Here is a 25,745-nt window from a genome sequence, read left to right on the forward strand (position 1 = left end):
CAGGTCTAGCGGTTTCGGAGATCTAATGAAAAAAGTAAAAAAAAATGCCATTCGGCGGTTAAAAATGATGATTAGACACATGCACATCAAATTATCAGATATTGTATAGAAATTTTAACAATAAGTATAATTTTTTTTTACATTTCTATGGGTTCCGTACCAATGTTTATGCGTTAGACGGCGGCGCGGCACTTGCGCTGTGACAATTCGTCTCTATGCAGTTCAAGCAGTACGATTGCTTTGAAAAAAAGTTCAGAATTTCCAAAATATGTCAAAATGAAGAAAACATTTTTCTTTTCAAAAAAATAGTTTGTTTTCAAAAAAAAAAAATTTCTTTCAAAAAAAAATTTTTTTTTCAAATAAAAATTTTTTTTTCACAAAAAAGTAATTTTTTGTCATATTCCTAGTTTCTCAAAAATCTAATTATTTCGAAGTAAATTTTTTTCAAAAATGTTAATCGTTTTTAAAAAAATAATAATTTTTGGTACGGGAAGTTCCAGCAATTTGCCTTAAGGCACGATGCCTTAATTGCCTTAAGACAGAATTTCACTTACAGCTAGTTTCAACTCAAATTCTGTTGCCTTGCACCTTATCGTGCAATAAATGAACTTTCAAGTTTATCATTTTATAAAATCATAGCAATGTAGAAAGTCATAAAATAAAATTTCCAATTTCTTGGTGTACTAATCTATGGTGTACTATAAAAATGTTTTAACAATTTATATTCAGATTGCACATTGATGTAGTTTTTTTTATAAAGTGATAAAATATTGTAATACATAAAAATCTAGAGTATAAAATAGACAAAAACTTAATAATAAATAAATAAAAAGCACTAAAATTAATGAAAAATAAATTATTATATAAACTTTAGAGTTTTTAGATATATTTTTTTTATCATATTTTAACAATAATCAGAACCTTCCGTCGTATAAGCTGTTGGGCTGATACTTCTTACGTCGTATTTTTAGATGGTAACCCAACAATTCATGAATTGATTCATCTAAATTTGATTACTGTAATATTAAAATATATTAATAGAACTGGCTTATTATTCAATTTGGTGCAGCAATGCCCAGGAAACGTTATTTTCGCTTAAAAACATTTATAATCCCAAGTGAAAATTGATATCGCTATTGCTCGATATCAGGTTGTTCGTGACGGGGATTGAGCCCGCGATTCGCCTGATTGCGAACCTACGCGCTAACCACTCCGTCATGAAAGCCCCAAGTTTTCAAATATATTTATATGTAGCCATTTTTGCGCAATTCAAATTCACTTTACAGAAATTCACATATATAATAAAAAAGTAAATATATAATATTTCACTCGTGCTTTCAATAATATCCTCAAACGTAGAAAATATATAAGAATAAAAAATTAAATAGTTTTTTTTAAAAAATTACAGACTAAATCAAGAAAAATTATATATATATATATATATATATGAATAAACACTTTTGATACCATAAATTTTCATTATTACAATAAATTAAATATTAAAAATTGATGTACATGATTAACCATTTGTGTTCCACTATAAAATTTACAAACATATACAATAAACGATTGAATTATTTATAAATTAAACACAATTCATAAACCGTAATATGATTACTAATCATGAATATTATAGTATAATTGCTAATTTGCACTCTGCAACTATTAGTTCCAAATCATAAGAACGACGATCACATAGCTCTGTTAGATTAAAGTACATATTATTCAGTAATTTTCCAGACTTATTGTTTTGAAGATTAGCCTTTAATTTATTATATTCATTAAGTCCAATTACTTATTAATTAAATCAAAAGATCATTCTTTTGTTCGTGAAGACAATTGTGTCATTTTAATGCGCCCATTGTCTGAACTTTATGAGAATGTCTAAAATAAAGCTTAGCTTTTAATCAAGTAAGAGTGAGAGAATTCTTGTATACTTCACATAGATCTATTCATTTCACTTTAATTCAAATAACTAAGTTCATTATATAAGAATTTTATTGGTAAGGAATTAAATATAATTGAAATCATAATTTATGGTTAATATTGTTTCTATTGAATATTATGATTAATTATAATCAATAATTTTACGAAGTATTCTATAAAATAAAGCGTTTTAAAAAAAAGAGACAAATTAGCAAAAAAAACATTAAACAACAAATATTGATGTTAATTGACACGTTGAGCCCGGCGCCAAATTTTCTGTCCTTTCCGGCCGGGAGGGAGAAACAGTTGGCAACGTTAACCATGTAAAACATGTTTCAATGAAAATTATTTTTGATAGCATTTCATTACGACTAGTTTTGTTTTTACTGTCCATCATACAAACCATACAAACAAAAAATTCAAGTGCCGGTCTACGATGCCGACGCTGGTCATATGGTAAGATGACTGTCAGTCCCCAGGGTCCGACGCCGGCCTAACGGAAAATTGATTGTCAGTTGTCCGTCCCCCTAGAGACCGACGCCGGGCTCAACGTATTAAATAAGTTTTATTTAAATATTAACACTAGTAGCAAGCTTGTTAACATTATTTCAAACTGGTGTTAACCTGGCTAAAAATTAATAAAATCTAATTTGCCAATTAACAGAATGGAATGAAATGGAGTGAAATTTTTATTCAAATTTGAATAAATAATCGTATTTATTTACAGAAACATTACGCCGTTGTGGATTCTTTTTGAATGTTTTCGGTTTGGCAATGCCGACATTTTTCCAATGCGAAACATTTCCCGATACCAAAGATTGTGTTGGATGGCAAGAAGTCGAAGAAGAACGGCGAAAAGCTCATAAACCAAGTAAGTTGAGTTGTGAAAATTATTTTGTTGAAAACTTGTTATCTAATTAATTTAATGCGAATGTGATATTGTGAATTTACATTGGTTATCTTGAAATTAATTTAGTTTTATTCGTTATTACCAAAAACGTAATTTTTTATATCAAGAAGTTTTAGTATAAAAAATATTGATATTTTCAAAACAGCTGCAACATATTAACATTTGACTGTGCTCACATAATTAGGTATGAACAGATCGAATGTGATTGAAAATAACTGTCATTAAATACAAGAATATGAATAGAAATGCAGTGCAAACTTATCTCAAGTAAGACGAGAAACTATTATCGCAATTACTGAAACAAGCAAGTTGAATCATACGGCATAATAAGAACTTTCTTCTACGCAAATATGCTGCGCGGCATAATATATCCATTTATTATGCCTGCATTTTTTTTAAATGCAGTTTACGGATAATTTTATTATTAAACTGATAATGAATGCCATCGTAGCCTTATGGCCAATTGCTGGAACTTCCATACCAAAAAATTTTGTTTTCAAATTATTTGAAAACTTTGAAAAAATAGATTTTTGAGAATTGTGAAGATTTTAATAAAAATGACGTTTATGAAAAATCTGATTACTTCTTTAAATCTTCAAAGTTTTTGAAAATTTTAAAGTTTTTTCAAAGCAATCGCGTTCCGTAGCTGTTTTAGAGACGAAATATCGAAGCGCGTAAGCGCCGCATTGCAAAAAGTATACTCATTAAAATTTCTATAAATATCCGATAATTTAATGCGGATATGTCTAATAATCATTTTTGACTGCCAAATGGGATTTTTTTTTACCGGTTCTCCAAAACCGCTGAACCTGCCCTCCTAAAACTTATCAGTTGTTTATTTTGCCAATACAATTTGAAATATTGAAATTGAACGCTCCGTTATTTTAAAAAATGAATTACTATTTTCGGCACTTTTTGCTCCGTATGCCGAAAACTCAATCAAAACATTTCCCCACATTACACACACACATCCATTTTTTCATTCTGAGGTATGCCAAAATGTTCAGGAGGTCTTGAAACGTCAAGATATGCAAACACTTTCATTTTTGATTACTATAACCCTACGGAAAAAGTTAATATACACAAGAACCGTTAATATCGCTAAACCAAAAACTACGATAAAAATGATACGTCTAAATAAGTTATATTATTATGTTATCATAAAATCCGGATTAAGGATTAGCAACCACTTGTTCCAGGTTCAATGCCCACTTACGCCAACTTGATATCAATCAATAATGCTATCAAATTTTTACTTCAGATTGTAGATCTGAATCATCAAGACTAATGGTCAGTGATGAATAGAAAAGATAGCTACTAAGTTGCCTTCTAACAACCATCTGTTAAAATAATTATACCAAAATTTAATTAAGATCTAATTTAGTACATTAATAAAAGGTGAACCACTGGGTTTTCCTTTTAAAATTCTATGTTATTTGTCAAACTAATTACTCAATGTTTTTCTATTTAGACAGATTGTAATTTATAAGAAAATAAAAAAAACCTGTTAAAATAATAAAATTTCTGAATATCTTCACTATAGACTGATTGTTTGTCAAAACAAACACTACAGATTCCAACGTCATGAAATATAATTTTCAGGTACTATTTGTTATTGTTTACGTGCGCATCTAGTGCTTGCATGTCCAAGAAAAAATACGTAAATATAAATCCATACTTGTATCATCAATTTGCTTGATTTTAGAGTAGCATTGTTATATGATATTTATTACGGAGCGGATTATTCTATTCAGAAATATCTGTTTTTTGAATAAATAAAATTGTGTTAAAAATCTCCCATAAAAAATATCTAAGAACAATTCCATTTACGTTAAAAATAACTCAATTTATTGGACATCATTGTTATTGAATATGTAAAAGTTAAAGGAGAATTATAATACAATGGCGCATGAATTTATCCAAATAATATGTTTTATAAATTAAGTAATAATATAAATGTTAAAGTAAAAAAATATTATGATCAAGTTAACATATACATTATTTAAAAACATTTTTTTACTAAATTTTATTTACTTGCGCATTCTATTAAAATAACCGGAGCCATAATTATGGCAGAATAATTGAATTAAACTCAATTTTTGTTTTCAACATAAATATAAATAGCATGATATTGTTTTCTCTCTAATATCGATAATAATTTTGAAAAATTTGGCATATGAAAGTAAACTTTACAAATGAATATAATACTTCAATCAAATTTGTTTGAAAATGGTGATTAAAAATATAATACGTAAATTTATTTTTAAAATAATAGATAAATGCGTTCTACCAAATTTTAAGTAATATGGTCAGACTCACCTTACAACATTTTACAAATTACAACATAATGCATTATGCTGAATTCTTTCCCAGAGTGCATTCTATTTGAACATTTTAATTGAATTTAACACTCACTATTTTATGATTTTTATGACTAAACAAAAATTAAAATGAAATAATCATCATATTAAGCTGTAAAAATCATCATTATTGAAAAAACGTGTTTCAATGAAAAAAACTATTCGACTCATGATATAAAGTAAAATTTGCACACAATTACGCAACAACATCAAAAGATTGAACTGACAACAAAGGTGGTCGCAATGCACTTTATGTGAAAAAAATAAAAAATTAAAAAGAGACAATACATTCATAAAGTATAGACCTATACTTTATCAAGATAGTTTATCGAAAGATGTCAGTACATTTTTAGAACATTTAACCACATATTTTTCATAGACTAATATCAAATAAATCTTCTAATTTTAATAAGTTCTTAGTACATATATTATCAAAACAAATCTAAGGTTGAGGTTATGAATATTTATATAAATACGAAAAATTCGTATTTCTCTTTTATATATCTTTACGTTTCAAAGGTTTCTGAACATGTTAGCATACCTTACATGTGCGCTCGTATTTGTGTGCGGATACAAATTTTCGTAGACGATTCCGGGAACACGCTTTAACCGATTTGAATGAATCAGAAAATTTTCGATTCCTATTGATCGGTGATTAGTTTTTGCCCAAGGCAGATCCAGCCATTTCGAAGATACGGGGCAAAAAGTGCCAAAAATTGTGATTCAGTTTTTGAGAAAACGGAAGTGTTTAATTTCAATAATTGAAAAAACATTTTACTTGTATTGACAAAGTGAAGCGCTGATTAAATTGTTGGGAAGACAGATCTAGCGGTTTCAGAGATCGAGTGAAAACAGTAAAAAAAGCCATTTGACGTTCAAAAATGATCATTAGATATATGCACATAAAATTATCAGATATTTTATAGAGATTTTATTCATAAGTATAAATTTTGTTTACATTTCTATGGGTTCCGTCCCAATGTTTATCCGGTAAACTGCGACACCGGCTCTTACGCGATTCGAAATTTTTTCTCTAAGACTGCCACGCAGCACGATTGCTTTGAACAAAAGTTCAAGATAAAAAAAAATCAAAAACATTCATTTCATTTTAGCATTCTCAAAATCTCATTTTTCCAAAGTTTTCAAAAAAATTTAAAGCTTTAGAAATTTTAATTTTTGGTACCGGTAGTTCCAGCAAGTTGCCTTAAGGCACGATGTCATGCGCACCACTAATTTGACTAATAACAAGTCACTATGTGCTATATAACTTTTTAATAAAAAGAGATCTTATATCTCAAATTCAAGTAATAGAGGTAATAGTCGTTTGTTATATTTTATCAGTTTGCCCGTACGGTTTCCAATGCGATGTGACTCGTTGTATCCCTTCTGACTGGCGCTGTGACGGTCACGTCGATTGCGCTGATCAGTCGGACGAGCTGAACTGCCGCATGTGCGGCCGCGGCACCATCCATTGCGGCGAAAGAAAATGTATGGCCCGAAGACACATGTGCGACGGGGTTGTCGACTGCCCATGGGGACAAGACGAACGAAATTGCTGTAAGTAAAAGTTCGGAAAATATAAAAGATGAATATTTTTTATACATCATTAGTAGTTATGCAATGTCACGTTTTTTAATGTTAAAAGTAAATTTGTCAAATATTACAAATCAATCCTTATATTTTTCTATGTTGGTGTTTGCATCTTTTTCATATCGATTTGAATTATTAGTACGATTGAGCGAGCGCAACGGCGATATGGGGAGTGGAAAACTGCAAATCTATAAACCAGATGCCCAGCAGTGGATGCCTGCATGTATAACACATTGGGACGACGAAACGCCAAAACTTGTTTGCAAAATGCTAGGATATGGGTAATTACTGATTTTGTTCTCTTTTAGTAAAAACTAAAATTTAAAATGCATTAAATGTGTTTTCAGAGCCGTAAATTCAAGTAAGATTTCAATGAACGATAAAGAAATGGCTATAGCTCCCCCTACGAAAGATACACCAACGGTTTGGCGTATGTATCAAAAAAAGAAAACAAATTTTTTCAAAGAGTTTGTCTCCTGCAACATGGCTAATTCATATGCTACAGCTGATCTTACTTGTTCCGATTATGGTAAATCATATAGTTGATTGATTGTTTGATAAAATCAATAAATCTATTCATCTATTTGTTAAAGTTTATGACAAACATTTACCTCTGTTTTATTTTTATAGAATGTGGCAAAATACGTACGCTTGTCAACATGCAACGAGCAAGTGCGCGCATAGTTGGCGGTGTTGAGTCAGCACCAGGCGACTGGCCGTTTCTTGCTGCGATTCTTGGAGGACCAGAACAGATTTTTTATTGTGCTGGTGTACTTATAGCCGATCAATGGGTACTCACTGCAGCACATTGTGTTGGAAAGTTAGTATCGACTCTATCCTGAGTATTAATTTTTATATCAACAGTCTTAGTTTAAACCATTGTTGTTAAATTTTTGCCTAATTCATTATAAATCTATAATGAGTGTATTAAAATTGATTAAAATATAGACGATTATCATGCTTCCTATTACTTGTTTTAAATATGGTTAGAACCAAAGTGATTTACCTTTTGTTATTCATTTAACTGAAGTCACTCGGACGTCGGAGGATGGACAATTCAACTGGGCTTGACCCGCCGCCATGCTCACTCGTACTACGGCCAGAAAGTCAAAGTTCGAAAAGTGGTTCCTCATCCTCTATATAACTTGGAATCGGCTCATGATAATGACGTAGCGCTATTTCAGGTATTATAAATAATTTTTATCTATATCATTATGAATATATTAAATAATGTGTATACATTTTATTCATACAGCTGTCCTCGCGCGTATCATTCCATGATCACTTGCTTCCTGTTTGCTTACCTCCACCTAATTTTGAATTAAAACCCAATACTATGTGCACAGTCATCGGCTGGGGAAAGACAGAAGATAAACACAGTAAGTAAAAACGTGAAAATTGAAAAAAAAAATAGAAATATAAATCAACTGGTTTTAATTTAGTGTCGGAGTACGAACCGGCAATCAATGAGGTTCAAGTACCAGTCCTTCATCGCGACATATGCAACGCCTGGATGGAACATCAAGGTCTAAACGTTACCGAAGGAATGATATGCGCTGGCTATCCTGAGGGTGGAAAAGATGCTTGTCAGGTAACAAATATGCAAAATGTATTCAACAGTTTGCTTGATGAAACGCGTATTTTAAAGGATTGAAAATTTCTCTGTCATGCTCGCCTTTTTCCTAAATTTGAAGATTTTATGTTTAAATATTCAGATATGTATGAAGGCTCTTTCCTGAAGCATTTTTGATATTCGTTATTTGGAAATTAAGAAGAACGAGTGTTTCTCGTCACCTTTTCTTGCGACGATAGTCATAATATATTTTTTGTATTTTAAAATTATTAAACTAATATTAGGCTGACGTTATTACATGCAGGGCGATTCAGGCGGTCCACTTCTTTGCCGCGATCCTCTCGACTGGGAGCGCTGGTTCGTCGGAGGAATCGTCTCCTGGGGAATAAAGTGCGCACACCCGCGACTTCCTGGTGTTTATGCGTACGTGCCAAGATTTGTTCCTTGGATTCGGCAGCAGATGCAAATATATGGGAGTACCGCAGTATAAATTCGAGCGATTTGCCTAAGAATTACTGAACTAAAACATGGATTAAAATGAAACAAAACTTCTTCAACACAATTTATCTGATAGGAAATTATAATAACTACAATGCAATGGGTGGTTTCTGAAACGCTGCTAAGTAAGGCGGAAATAATTTCTATAACTAACGACTAATTAACTGATCGTAACTATACCTTTTATACGTGATAGCTGTTTACTAGTTACCTATTACTATTAAAATATTAGATTTACTTTATTTACGTTACTTTATTTTTATTTATTTGTTCAAAATCTATATATTAAAAATTGCACAAAGCATGTTCAATGTAGCCTTTGCGACCCATGCATGAATATGTATAGAATTTTATTTGATAGAATTATAAAAGGAAACTGTTTGACAATAAAAAAGTGTACCATTTGTATTTATGACGATGTAGTCCTATTAGATACTTATACTGTAGTCAACCATATCTCATTACATGAGATTTGTCATTATTTGTAACATAACGCTACGGATTGCACAAATATATGGAGATACAGAAAGTTTTTAATATAAAAGAAAAATATAAAAATAAAATATATAGTAACTAAATGAAGCCAAAGATGCTTTTCACACTTGAACAATGGTGAGTTAGAGTAGGTATTCCTGTCAATGATTTTTAAAGAAAAAATTATAGCACTAAAATTGGTATGTAAGTATTTTGGAAAACATTTTAATTACAAAACAGCCAAAATATAATATTCATTAAATATGGAATTAAAGAATAACAAAAATAATTATATGATAATTTCATTGTCAATTTTATTTAGTCATATATTCTGTTATTATTAAATTATTCAATTAATAATGCTAATAATATATCAATTTTAGTGTTGAACAATCAATCTAGCTGTGATTTTTAGAATCGTAGGCATGGGCATCATATCTCTAGTACCCACACAATACGACAATAATGATTATATTAATTTAAATTAAGGTTAAACAATAAAAATATTTATGGATACATAATTATAAAATAGAATACTGAACGTAATAAGGTACGTAATCGTAAAATATATCATATATAAGTAAATATAAAGAAAATATATAAAATAGTTAAATGTTATCTGTATTATAAATGGATTTTAATTAGATTTTATGAATTAGTTGATAAGAAAAATATCGTATATTAGAAAAATAGAGTACAATATATTATTCAATTATATATAAAGACAAGTAGCTAAATATTATGCGTGAAATAGCCCAATATATAATAAATCATTAATATAGCCAGCAGGACCTGCAGTAACATTTTTCTTTCATATTTATTAATGGTGATAACGTCAATCAAATATATAAAGAATACAAAAAATTAATTCTTACACATCTCATTTTTTAAAGTAGCCGCAAAGACGCACATGAGTGCTACATGACTTACCGACGAAAATAATATTTTAAATTATACTTTTAAGCTTTATAATTTCATAAGCAAAAAATCCTTTATTGAAGAAATGAATATGAAATTGCAGATACGGAATATTAAACAAAAACAATGAAATATATGTCTACCTTATAATCTATTTTTTATAAAACGATATCAATTTTGATTTTTTTTACTTTTTCAATCGGCGTAAATATATTAGTATTTAAAGCTTTAACTGTGACATACTGCACCTAAATCTGGCTATATCAATGTTCAGAAACAGCAATGTCAAAAATGGAAATAGGCGTCTAGAAGAGTAACGCAATGCCCTCAGTGTTCGCATTGCAAACACCTTAGAGTCAATTATAATTGTACTTACAGAAATTATATCAATGCACAAGAGCTTAATTCATAACACTGTGATGTGATAGTTTATCAGTTAATTCTAAAACAGAAAACGATCGTTTATCTATAATGCAAAAATATTGTTTGAAGAATTCCAGTTTCACGCAAATTATTTAGTTTTAGTGAAAACTTCTCCAAGTTATATGCATATATATATATATATATATATATATATATATTAAGTAAATTCATATTTTCGTTCAAAAACTGGCACGCATAAACGCGTTTCATACTAAAACAAGCCAGCATTATGCTGCTTTGATAAATATATTAAAAAACTATTAAAATTTGAACGATCTCTGATAATTAAATATGCTATCAAATAACACACTGTTATTCTATTCTTTGGTATACGACCCAATTTTTGAAATTTTACACTGTCTGAAGTATCTCATCACTTTTATGTGTGCCGGCCTTACATCCATATGCATGACGTTAATAATATCATTATACAAACCAAACGATATTTTTCATACCATTTTATATGTTATTTGTAATTTGTATCTTTTTAAAACACTAAAAAACTTTCACGAAACGAATAAAAAATTATTTATATTTTAAAAGAGTCTCCTCGTTAGGAAATTGTCCTAAATATAAAATCATTAAATTTATGTTTCAACTGAGGTATCCAAATATATTTATTTGTGAAAATAATTAATAATAATTAATGGTTTATGTAAACATTTCAATTTTTTTTAAATTTATATCACGAACTCAGAGTGTGATTTATGAATATCATTTACCATAAAGTGGTTTTAAAATTGAAATTAATTATAGAAAATATTGTAATATTTCTGCTAATATATAATATTTTAATATACCAATAATAAAATTTGAATACCTTAGTGATAAATTTACTCAACTTCCGATATACACAATGGGGTCAATTCTAGGATAAATAGCAATGCTTTGTTACCGGTTTCTTATTTTGAGTAATCACATAAGCTGGTAGTCACGAAACTGTCCAAAAGCCTATGTTTATTTTATTCAACATAAAACGCTTCTTTTATAGTAGCCACACACAATATGATTTTCTGTGCAAACCTGAATTTAAAAAAAAACAATCATACGAATTTACATCGTGACCATAGGCGGTTCAAATATATGAACTTAACTAGTTGTGTATGGCATCGTGTCTTAAAGCAAATAGCTGGAACTTCCCGTACTGTAATACAAAATTTATAAAAGCTCAGAAAAGAAAAATTAAGATTTTTAAAAGTTTTGAAAACATTTGAAAAATTCTAATTTTTTAAAAAATTGTCTTGTTTTAAAAATAATGATATTTTTTGAAAACTAAAATTTTTTTTTTAAGTTTTTTTCTTTTTAAAAATTTTAAAAACTTTAAAACTTCTTGCCAGTTTTTGATACCCATTCATTTCAGTTGATTAAAATTGCAAAATATCTGATTTTCGACTGTGACGTCAATACAAGTGGAATGTTTTTTGAATCACTCAAATCAGATGCTCCGTTCTCTTAAAAGCTCGAATTCTATTTTCTGGACTCTTTGCTCCGTATCTCCGAAACGGCTGGACCAACTTTTGCCAAAAACTAATCAGCCCGTCTCCTTATCAATAGGAATTGAATGTTTTTTCAATAATTCAAATTGGTTGAGCGGGACTTTCAAAAAAGTCAACGAAAAATTGTATCCATACATACACACATCCATTTTTTCTAAGGCATGCCAGAATATTCAGAAACCTCTGAAAATTTTTATTTTCGATTTTTGGACGATTACTATAACTTACCTTACGAGAAGGTAAAAAAACCTTAAACGATCAGACCAGTAAACTCACTTAAATGAAAACATAACCTAAAATGTATTTATTTTCTAGGTTACGTTTCGATAACTATATTAATAATAGATAATCTTATAGCTTTATTATTTACTTTGATAGATCGTGAATTTGCGCAAATATCGCCCACATATTTATTATTTTCTTGAATTTGCACAAAAAATCGTAGCGAACGTGGCTACCGTTGCACAATATCACTTCGTGAAAACAAATTGTTGCATTTGAAATAACACATGCGGGAAGTTGAAGTAATGTTTAATTTCAACATTTGTGCCACTAGGAGGTTAGATCTTAGCATCGAGATTCTGAAAAACGCTCGATTGAACAGCAAAGAAATATTCACACCAACTCCAACTCATGCGACTACTCAACCTAAGAGACCGGTAACATAACACAGCTATTTTTTACGAGAATTGGCCCATATATGTGCCGTCACTCTCAAATTTAAATTCCACAAATTCAACATTGGACAAAAACTTCTTCGACAGCCATTTCAACTGTATAACGTCGTATAACAAGTGACTAACTTGTTTGTAATGCACGTGGTCTGAAGCTTTAACTAGAGTCATAGATAAAATTATATAATAAGTTTTTTAATAAAACAAATATATATACATATATCATCACAACACATATTTTAAAATTGTAGCAAAACGGTTTTTGATGCAAGTGAACCAAAGCGTTTTGTTGACGATTTATTGTACTAAATCAAAGAAAACAGATATCTGATTACTTGGCATAGTTTAGTACAAGACGAGCTTACCTATTCTATTTTTTATAATATTTCTACTTCAATTATTAAAATTTGTTTACACACGTATGATAAAAATATTTGTCAATATAAGTATAATAAATAATTTAAATTTTTACCTGAAAAATAATTTTCACAATTATTTAAAAAAAACATATTAGTAACCGTTTCAAAATATTTTCGATTATTTTTTTTAAACATTATTTCGATAAATCATGATAAATAATTTAAAAATAATATTGCCGCTCTTTCCATATAACTGATCTTTATTTTATAATTATTTTTTTTTTAAATAACAAGCACTTAAAATAAAATGCTAATAATTATGGCTTATAAATCAATCGTCTTGCACAAAACTGTCCAAAAATATTTAGTATTAAAAATGCGCACATAAAAACAAATGTTCTTAAGAGGTTTTGAAAATAAAAACTAAAAAGCTTATGAATGTGTAGCTTGAAACCAAACATTAGAATATAAGAGCATAGATGAAATAATTGTTCGATGTAACTGTGCACGTTTTTCCTGCTTGGCATACGCCTCTACGATTTTCTACGCTGACAGCCTATGTAACATTTAATTATAAGAATGTTGTACCGACCGTGTTGACAATAAATAAATGTTTAGCTCATATAAACAAACATATAATTATATAATATTGCATATGTAAATGTCATATGCAAATCAAGAGACGTGCGAGACAATATGTAAAATTAAATCCAAATGTTATTTATAAGCATTTAAAATGTATAAGTAAATTGGGTATTTTCATACGGAAGCATTGTTCATATATAAATGTAATTTCTCAACAATATTCAATAAGCATGAAGGCTGGATTGTCGTATTAGCATATAAAGACTGAATTACATTAGATGATTTAATTGTATTGCAGCTCTCATCATGCAATTCGGTCTTAATTGTACGTGTTACATTTATAAATCCATGTATCTATATGTAAATTCTAATAATCCGATTGTATATCCGAGAGATAGGCATATCAGAAGAGAAACTTTTAAATATTCGTGTATATATGAACAAGAGCTTAAATATTGTAAGAAATACTGCTGAGGACAATAAATTTGTAATTTAAGACAATAAGTATATTAGAAGTAAATTATATAAAAAATATATTTAGATACAAATTTATGTATAGAGAAATTAATATATTATGTACAAATCATATAAACATATATATAATCAATATATATTTAAATGGTTTAAATTTAACTTAGTCAAAAATAAATGAAATTTAGAGAAAAGTAGATGTTAATATAGGTATTTGTTAGTGTGTAATTTGCACGTTTAATTTAATTTAAAATAACATACCTAGATGGATTAGCACTGCAGAATTTGCTATTTTATGCAAAGTAATAAATTCAATTAATTTCTCAATTTATATTGGTAAATATCGATATTAGAAATATTTTTGCTTGCATCCATCAAGGTATTTAAGACATATTTTATGGCACGGTATCATATCATGTGTTCATATCACAAGCAGAAACAAATTAAATTCTATGAAACTTTTATTATCTAATTTACTCGAAATAATCGTAATAGATATAAATTTTTTTGGAAATAATATGATACATACAAACTATCACAGTTCTATTACCCTAAGAGGATTTACTGTTGTGTTTTCGTTGTCAGTCTATACACGTTCCATATACGTACACCTGTGATCACATATCTGTCTATCTGACTGTCTGTTACAAACATGCAAAAATAAAATTATGAAATCCCAAAAATTCACCTTGAGAATATAAGGTAAACCAAAGAACTGCAAAATTCGTATTTAAAACAACAACAACAGACTAAAGCTATAAAAAATATAATGTTCCATAAAACTATAAAAAATATAATATCCCCTCGGCATATGAACAGATAGACAGAGATAAGCATTTCACATTGTTTAAAATTTCGAATAAATTTAAAGTTAATTTCAACGTGTTGTTCTAAACATACAATTGGTATTGCAAGTCTTGAATGTTTAAATGAAATTAATATTTGTTTATTGCAAAGCATCACCCATTATTTTGAATTTCAAACATAATAATTATTATCTTAAATATGCACATAATTTTAAACTATGCATGTAACTTATAACTGAAATGAGCTACATGCATACCACTAATTATAAAAGAAAAAGGCTGTAATACATGTGCGTCACAGATGTGCCGGTTAGCGACAGACCACATTCGATAAAAGATTTATTTTGCCCTAAGTTTTTAGTCATTGATATTATGCAAATGTAATAATAAATATCAAACAACTTACGTTTTAACTACGTTGAACATTTTATTGTAACGGGAAACATAAAAAACATAAATGTGATGTAAAATAGAACGCAAGTAAAAGTTTTTTTGAAACGATGCAAATAGTTGCATTTTAATCCTTCAAAACGTTTAAAGTTTATGAATTTATGTTTATGTAATAAAGCAAACAATGTGTGAGACTAATGAAAAACAGTATCCATTTAGAATAGGCCTAGACCACTGGACTGTATAAAATTTAAAACGTGTTAAATGCGAAAAAACTAATTTGTTTATTTCTTTAAAAAAGCTAAACTTCAGTATAATATTCTAACCAGTATAACAATCCAATTCATCTCATTTATTAATAAAAGACGTTATTATTCGTTTGGCATTTTGAAGGTAGTTCAGTAGTTTGATTAATAATATGTAATATTTTTCGTAAAGAGCAGAGTGGTCTGTGTCAGTAGTGCCATATACATTTGCTTTGGCTATTTAGATCTTAGACAATATATACTAATGACAATAATTATAATAACAAGAAAACAATTTTAAAAGTAAACTTTTTAAAAACATAGTTAAACTAAAACAAGTTTTTAAACTCCGTATTAATAAATTTATAACATATGATTTTACAACAACATTATAACTATAATTAGAATTAGATTTTGATCAAAATGCATAAATATCGAAAAGAATTATATACCGTGATATCACAAATCAAATTTATATTTTTTTAATGTTAAAAATTTTCTATGCCCTAAATATCTAGGAATGCACTTCCCGAATAAATGTGTAAATAAAATTCAACAGTACACTTGTTTTTTCTATTGACATATCATAATGAATTTTAGAAATTTTATTTTCTGTAATTGTAAATTCGTTTTTCCCAAAGTATAGCTTTTATTATATTTTTCCAAATTTTCATTAAAATTTATTCTTTCCAATTAAATCATGTTTTTATTAAATACATTATAATGTATGTATGCCAAAACAAAGCATAAATAAGATTAAATAAGCATAAATATAATAAAATATACAAAAACTACAAAACTAGTAAAAACATGTTGCATTGAATACGGCGAAAATAATGATGTATTGGTGGAATGTAAAATACATTATTAATCCTTAAGTAGCAAAAGCCAAATACACATTCACTTTACTGTGAAAAACTAATTTTTGAATAACTTACAACACAGGACAGAACTGTTTAATAAACAATTAACTCATACATGGAAATAAATTATAAGAGAAATATTACTTCATGTTATTTGTCTCGATACATATGTCATTTAGTGTACATCCGTCAATGTTTTATATTTGTATTTCCTTTGTATCTGATGAAAAACGACATGATCATTTTAAAATATGTAATACTCATATATATATATATATATATATATATATATATATATATATGATCATTTATTTTTTAATATTGCGATGTTTTTTTTTTATCTAGTAAACTTATAATTGGTACAATGCATATAAACGCAAACCATCTGCTTCTTTGGCCGTCAAACGCAATATAAAATCACGCAATTTGTTACATAATATTCTGTGTTTTATTTATGTAGTAATTGTTACCATATCAAATCTGAATTCATATTAATATAGTATAAAAATATTTTTGCAAAAAAATACTACAAAAATAAACCTGCAAATAACAGAATATTATTATTTATTCATTTAAATATTTATGAATATTTAATGTTAAAACAAAATTATGTGTTGAAACTGTAAGTGAAATAATAAATAAATGTATTCTTTGTTACATTAGTGTAATCGGTTTATTTTAAGTCTGAAATTTATTTCAGGTGTATTCTTTGTAGAAATAAAAATTAATGGGCCGATTCTACCGTGAAATAAACCAATTTTATGGGAAGGCCATGTTATATTCCAGTTGTCATATAAAAATAGGGTCAAAATACGCCACTAAATACGGTCAAAATTCTAGATTAAACAAATATATAACCCTAAATTTAAAAGAAATTTAATATATTATGTTTCTTTTGCATTGAAAAATAATAGAATATTCATCCATGCGATGCTATAAAATAGTTCATAAAAATAATTATAGCCAAGATAGCGCTTCATTATTGATTTCAATCGAAATATGTTATATCTATTTTTTTATGTTAATATTTTTTGCGGGTTTTGTTTTTTAATATAATTAAATTGCTTTATTGCAAAACAATAGAATAATACACAAATAAAATTTGAAAACAGCGTTTTTCTGTATAATATCATTCGTCTTAATTGTTACAGTTTGCTATAATTAGTGCATTTTTCGCATTTGCTGTGCGATCAAGCGTTTTACACATAAAATGCAACTTTACTCATATGTTATCAAGTCATATCCCAAGATGCAGTTATTATAACATAGTTTTTTTGACAATTGTGCGTTTTCTAGATTAGGTTGTCTATCTACAGCGCCTGACTGCACAGAAACTACTTCATATGAAAACTGCTCCATAACGTAGCCTTGTCATAACATTGTTCTATTTTACGGCAGTATCGGCCCCTAAAGAAACTATATAACTTCAAAATTTGTAAGATTTCATTCTGTGCCTACATTATATAAGTCTCAATAACCGTTTCAAGACATCTTCAAACTCTACGACACTTTCAGAAAAAATATTTGCATTAAATTGGATTTTTCAAATAAGTGTAATTCGTAACATGTTTTTATGTCTAAAATACATCATATGTTATAATTCTTTATTTTTTTTATAAACAACATACAAAACTGAGAACAGAAATATCACAGACAACAATTTCAAAGTAAACCATATTTGAAAGCTTCAAAAAATATAATTTTCTTACATTTAGCATTCTAAAAAATGCTAGCGTATCTCAAACATGTGCGTAATACGTCTATAAGCTCTCAAACTCAATAGGTTCCCAGTTTGCGCGCTTGCGTCTTCGGTCACGGCGGCGGCGCGATTTTCCCGGTTTATTTTCGGTTTCGTTATCCATGCTCTCATCAGGAATGGTGACTCTGCTAGCGGAGGGAGCATTCATTTCTGCATCGTTAGGAGTAAATATAGGGATAGACTCAGAGTCCATTAAGGTAGAGACCTCTTCCGCAGTATCGGTATCCGACACACTGGATTCTTCTTCTGGTATAGGTTCTAAGGTCTAGGGATAAGGTTGGAAGGTCTTTTGGATAAAAAGGAATTGGCATGGAATTGGGATTTGAAATAAAGGATCGCTAGCTGTGCCAATGTAATAATAAAAAACAGCACAAATATTAAATTCAAAATTGTTTTGTTACATTTTCCATATGGTGATATCTTTAGAATGATACTGATCAGAGCAGCTTTTGTATTCATATAAGCACACATAATCCATTAAATATTGATGAAACTAAGTGTGATGAATTTAGAAACAAAATTGTTCAATTTTAACAATATGATTAAAAATTGAAAAATTTAATATAGTTATTGAAAAGCAAAAATATTGCTATAAAACTAAACGATTATGAATAATATATACAAGTATATAATTATACTTGTCTATGTCTATCTATGATATATACATAGTTACATGCATATATAATTTTCATGTTGATCCAAAGTTTGGTACGTAATGTACGTATTAAATACTTATAATTTGATAACTAGTTTTTCTAATAGTAAATAAAAGATATGACATACCCTCATATCCACGAAAGCCCGGTATTGTGAGCCGAACGTTCTCAGGGTACTCTGAAAATTATAAACGTTTCGGTGTTTATGTTTTTCGCATAAATTAAAAACAATATCAAGTACGATTGCAAAGCTTACTTAAGAAATTTGTAAATTTAAAAAACTTATCTTAAATTCAAGATTTAGTTCAAAACCAAAAATATTTTTGTCAAAATGCAAAATAAAACTAGTTGGTATTGGTATTTAGCCTTGAGTCAAGTTACATGAACTTCCCGATATGTGTAAATAATCGACTTAATAAAAAATAAATTAATTTATAAGTGATAAAAAGTATTCCGAGTGGATTTATTACATATCATTGAAAACGAACGAACACGTTAACTCAGAGTATTTTCTAAAAGCAAATTTTCAAAAATCAATTATTTTTATATTTGAACCAGTTTCACTTTAATGGTTTAGTATGTTCATTAGGACCAATTACCATATCGTTATACCAAGTAAATCGTCTAATTTTAATTTTAACAAACGTTCAAAAAACTACCTATTTTCACAAACTTTGATGAATTTTTAAAATTAAACTACTTGTCGTAATGCCGTAATATTTCAGTGAGTTCTATGAGACCATGATATATATCGCCAAAAAAGTTCTAAAAAACATCTGCTTAATTTTTTTTTTCAACAGTTAATTACAAGAATACGGTTCGATATATTTTCACCTAAAACTAATCAGTCACTAATATCTTTCGAACAGTTTTTGATTTTTTAGAATCGATTCGGTAGTAAGAGCTTAAATGTGGACGAAAAATTTAACACCTTTTTTCGCTCAGCCCATAGATAAACAAGTATAAATGGCTCGGCCGATCGTCGCACAAAACAGGGTAACGGTAATCCTCATCGAGATACATCAAATGGCTTTTAAATTTCTGAAATCGGTTCAGGCGTTTTTGAGCAAACGTCTATGAAAAGTCTAATTTTGACAAATGCCAAACAAATGACAGCAATTTGTAAACTTTGACGAATTTTTAAAGTTAAACGAGTTGTCGTAGGGCCGTAATATTTTAATATGATCTATAAGACTATGGTAACTACCGTCAAAAAAATAATTGTAAAAATCGTCCAAAAAAAGTTTTTTAACACTTTATCACAAGAAAACGGACCGGCCGATTTCTACCAAAAACTAATCAGCACGATTCCCAACCAATATATTTCGAACGGTTTTTGAATTTTCAAAATCGATTTCAGTATTGCAGGCTAAAATGTGAACGAAATTTTTTTCACTTTTCTGCTAATTATAAAGAAACGACTCGGCCGATCGTCGCTCAATTGGCAAACATTAGTCCTCATCGAGGTACATCGATTGGCTTTTAAATTTTTGAAATCGGTCCAGCCGTTTTTGAGAAAACGCCGGCAAAAAATCTGTTCACACACACACACATACTTTTTCCAAATTTGGTCTCATTCGATTCAGAATGAGACCAAACGTCTCGGCTTGAAACGTCAAGAAAACATAAAATTAGCGAATCGGATTTTTTCATGAATAAACTTTTACTTCGGAAAGTTATAAAAATATGTCAAATTTAACAAAAAAAATTTATTTGACAAAAATTTCCTAAAGTGTCTTTGCCGCCATTAAAATAAAATGATGCAAATGCTCTAAAATTGTATCAATCAATCATTTTTCATTTACATTGCAATCAATAATTATGCATCTTGTACATTAATAAGTTGTAATCATATACCAAATAACATTATAAAATGTAAAATTTGATTTATAATATTACTCTGCAAAACTTACACTGGTCTGTATGCATCGGATTTTCGGCGGTACAATGTATCTCGAATGGCCAACAGTTCGGTTTAATGACAGGTGAACTGGTCCAAACTTTCGTGTGGTTTTACTATTTCGACCCATTGTAGCACAAGACATCAGTACTACTATCAGTAATTCACTTAATAAACTATAATGTTTTTCGGCTTCAGCAAAACAGTTTCCGTAAACTTGTTCGAAATTTACTAAGAAAAACTGGAGTGAAATGCATATGCTAATATTGTCTAGGGTGAAATGTTAAACCAAGGCGGCCAACAAAAAACCTTAAACTTTAGGTCTATGCAGAGATAAACATAAATAAAAGAAGAGTATAATGTAATGAAAAGAAGAATATAATCCTAAATAAGTAAATATAAACATGAGTATAATGTAGTGATAAACCTAGACAATATAATAATAAATTGTTTTCTGATGTAATGAATATGTAAAACATGACAATGAATAATATAAAATCATCGTAAATAATATACGATTACAAAACGAGACTAAAATATCTAATCCAAACATTTTTGATACCAATATTTGTAATTGTATGCTGCTTACACTTATTACCATTTTTGGTGTTCAATAGAGATCTTATTGAGAATTATTAGTTAAGTTTATATTTGTTTATTAAGTTAATAATGAATAGGAGTATATGTATATGCCTAGACAATATTAGAATTGAATGTATTGTATAATATGTATGTTCAATTCAATTCAATGTGTATATATGTATTTACAAATTCATATTCTTGATTTCGAATATCTTTTAAAATTATGTTTGTGGTCGATCTATTCCAACAGATCGCTAAAATGAAATCTAGTCATGGCCCGAATATAAACTTGGCCTTAATTTGATTCGATTTTGACCTTAACTCACCCAAAAAAATTAATGAAGAATGCACAAATTATAGCAAACGGTAACAATTAAGACGAATTATATTATACAGAAAACCACTGTTTTCAAATTTTTTTTATTTTATTATTATATTGTTATTGCAATAAAGCAATTTAATTATATTACTAAACAAAATATAAATATAACATATTTCGATTAAAATCATTTTTAAAACGCTATTGGCTATAATTATTTTTATGAACAACTTTATAGCATCGCACGGTTTAATATTCTATTATTTTTCAATACAAAAGCAACATTATATATTAAATTTATTTTAACCCTATAATTATAGGGTTATATATTTGTTTAATCTGTATAACGCCTGAGAAAACAATAAAGATTTCAATAAAATTGTGTTAAATAAGTTTTTATAGTTTTGTATGTAATTTTAGTCTTTCGTAAGAAATGCAGAATTCAATTGTGTATTTGAGTCTACTATTTAGCACACATTTAGCATACAGCATAATATAAAATGAATACGTAAGAATACTCTTATTAAATGTCATTTTATACAGATAAATTACTTAAATTATATATAAATTTTTTAGATGATTATTCAAATTTTATTATTGATGAAAAATTGTGTTAAATGCCATTTTTTAAAGCATTATTCAAATGTTTGGTGAAATGTATTTTCAAGCATACACCTTATAATAGAAATTTTTAATAAAGACCATTTATTCGCTCAAAAACGATTATTAAAATTAATATGTTTCATTCATTAATCAAAAATTTCAATAAAAAAGTACAAATTCTGTAACATTCCATTAGCATATCCAATCGAAAATAATTGAATTTGTTGATTCATTAAACATTCAACGAGTTCAATTTTCAAGTGTATATATTTTATTTTTGCATGAATTTTTAATACGAAAAAATAATCTAATACAAAACTTTGTTGGTCTTATTACACATTATCTTAAAATAAAAATTTCACAAAACTTTACTAGACTTTAGTAATGCTAGTTATCCTTTACATGGTAATTTTCTATAATTTGACAATATATAAATTTAAAATAAGCAAACTTTTAATGTTTTGAATAATAATAAAGTAATAATAAAATTAACTTAACATTCAAATTCAAATAAGTAATAATTAATCTTATATAAACCTGAGAACGTATTCTCTGTTTAAAATTTTTTACCTAAAACTAATTACTCCAAAAGAATTGAGATGAAAAAATATTTTTTAAAAAAATTAGGAATAAATCTTCTTATTACGAAATCTTTCGCTATGCAATGAAAGCATGTATACAAAAGAATCGTCTAAAAATATAATCTAAATCATGATAAACAGTTGTAGAAAAAGTGTGAATAAATTTCACTAATATAGATTCAATGTGATCAAGTTCATACATGAAATGCAAGATATATATAAGATGTTAACAAAAAGTGTCAAATATGTAGTACTTTTATTTGTTGCTTTTAATTTACCATTCGATGAATTTTAATCAAAACTTCAAAATATGGTTATTGACAGACTATTTTATTGTAAAATTCGTAAGATCAAAATTAGTATTAAATATCAAATTTTGATGTGCAGTAATATAGACTACATATTTTTCATACATGTTTAGATAAGCAATGATTTTAAAACAGCAAGCATGTTTGTTTTTTGTCCAATTACTTTCGATTTTTACAATAACTGTTTGCATTTTCTTTACTAATCCATGTGTATCAACATGAAATAAAACTTTGTAAATTTTGAAGTTATATTTTTTTAAAACATGCTTGCTCTTTGTAGGAAAACATGAAACCTTTGTAGAGCACTTAGGTATAGTATGTCAAATGCGACTCAAATTCTTTGAATATATACATAACAGCTACTTATTAATTCTCATTAATATACCTACACCTATATAATAAATAATTTTTATATAATAATATTGACTATATGTTTTTGCGAATTGATGCAATGATATGATTACGATAATGATACTATATGTGTCTATAATAAGGAAAGATTTATGTGCAATTAAACATCTTAACAAGATTACAGTTCAAATTCTATTTCAATGATTTGATTTGATTTGAGTTGATGAAGTGAGATTATTACAATCATATTTATTACACAGAATAAATCATGATTGAATAAAGAAAGCGCTATCAATCATACTAGGCCAACACAATTTATCTCTATTGGTTGGATACACACATGTAAGATTAAAAAAAAAATGATACCAAAAATAATACTGACACGAATTTAGTAAATTTGCTATTTAGACATCAATGTCATAAAATCGTTAACAGCAGACTATGTAGAACATTATTTTATAAGATAGTTTTTGAAATCCATCATATGATATATTTTCATAATTTTTAATGTAATTATGTATATAAAGTCATCACATATATTCAATAAATAATTGATTAAATTCTCATTAATTGATCTCACCATCAATAATCACAATTTTGAGCATCAGCACATTTACATTGACAAGAGAACAATATATATATATTTTTTTGAAATATTTTTTTCAATAAAATATAATGCAAATAATGCAAAATATATGAAATAATATGGTATTAAATCATAATAAATTAAGTGGCATTTCATATATCTAATAATATATATGCAAACAAATATGTACATATATCTAAATAATAAAACAATTTTCACAAACCTTGCAGTTGCATAAGATAATATATGTAATTATTCGTTCACAACAGTTTGTAAAAATTAATACTTAATTGCGGCATATTGAAAAAAAATAATAAGGATAGTGTAACTAACAAATACCAAAAACTTTCGAAAAAAAAGGTTGAATTCAATAAAAGTCGCGCGCCAGTTATAAAATCCAATGTAATTTATAAAATAAAACCCCATTTTAAATATGGAAAATTAAATATTGGTGTTTTTCTTACTGAGCGCCCATTGATAGACATTTGTTTGTATAAAACTATTGTCAATGTCAACAATAATAAACATTTGCAACTAACCGCATGTTGCAATTAAAATTACAACACTTAATATAAAATATGATTACATTACATACAATTACGCTTGTAATATTTTCCTAAATTTTTACTTCAAATTTAAATTAATCTCTCTATATGATATAATGGAGCAGAAAAAAATAAGTGCAATATAAAAGATTATTATATCAGAGAATTAAATAAATTTGAAGAAAAAATTATTTTAAATAATCTGAAAATAGATATCTTAGGCCATGCTTTATAATCATGATGAGTTTTTGAAAAAAGTGGTTACAAGTCAAATGCAACATTTTGTATAAAATAATCACTTTTTAATCAATATTTATGCTATATACAGTTCCAATACCAACATTAACGTCAACTTCGCATTCATAATGCAAGGAAAGGAACTGATTTGCCTAAGAAAGCCTATCAGTGATTGACTTCAAATGAGAACTCATAATGCTTATTTCATATATTAATAAATTAATATATATATATATATATATATATATATATATATATATATATATATATTAGGGTGGTCCTTTAAATAGTCATTTTCGAATTTCCTTGCTCCCAGGGGCTCAAATGGTTCCAAATTGATAAAAAATAATTCTCTGAAAGTTTTAGCTCTTAATATTAACGTTTAGATAGAGCGCAATTCAATCAAAGTTTGTATGGAAAGAGCATGGAAAATTTTTTAAAAATTAAAAAAAAATGTTTTAAGTATAACTTAGCGACAAATGAATGAGTTTTATTCATTCATTTGTTCGCTAAATTACATTTAAAAAACATTTTTAAAATTTTTGGAAATTTTTTCATGCTATTTCCATACAAAATTTTGATTGAATTGCGCTCTATCTAAACGTTAATATTAAGAGCTAAAATTTTCAGAGAATTGTTTTTTATCTATTTGGAACCATTTGAGCCCCTGGGAGCAAGGAAATTCGAAAATGACCATTTTAAGGACCACCCTAATATATATATATAACTTGAAAACTTAATGCAATTGCCTTAATGT

The 25,745-nt window shown here is 27.8% G+C and overlaps 1 protein-coding gene across 1 annotated transcript in view; it reads left to right on the plus strand.

Annotated features, from left to right (window-relative positions):
- Window positions 1–9,045, plus strand: part of LOC113375582 — an 84,537-nt gene extending 75,492 nt beyond the window's left edge. Inside the window, 9 exon segments of the mRNA XM_026615515.1 lie at window positions 2,654–2,797; window positions 6,538–6,753; window positions 6,926–7,067; window positions 7,134–7,315; window positions 7,417–7,606; window positions 7,817–7,970; window positions 8,042–8,177; window positions 8,229–8,377; window positions 8,664–9,045. Coding sequence (XP_026471300.1) covers window positions 2,654–2,797; window positions 6,538–6,753; window positions 6,926–7,067; window positions 7,134–7,315; window positions 7,417–7,606; window positions 7,817–7,970; window positions 8,042–8,177; window positions 8,229–8,377; window positions 8,664–8,849 — 1,499 coding nt within the window. The 3' untranslated portion in view covers window positions 8,850–9,045.
- The last annotated feature ends 16,700 nt before the right edge of the window (window positions 9,046–25,745 follow it).

The sequence above is a fragment of the Ctenocephalides felis genome, unplaced genomic scaffold, assembly GCF_003426905.1.
Source record: "Ctenocephalides felis isolate EL2017-DRISC unplaced genomic scaffold, ASM342690v1 CF-g0.4_SCAFFOLD_01886, whole genome shotgun sequence".
NCBI lineage: Eukaryota > Metazoa > Arthropoda > Insecta > Siphonaptera > Pulicidae > Ctenocephalides > Ctenocephalides felis.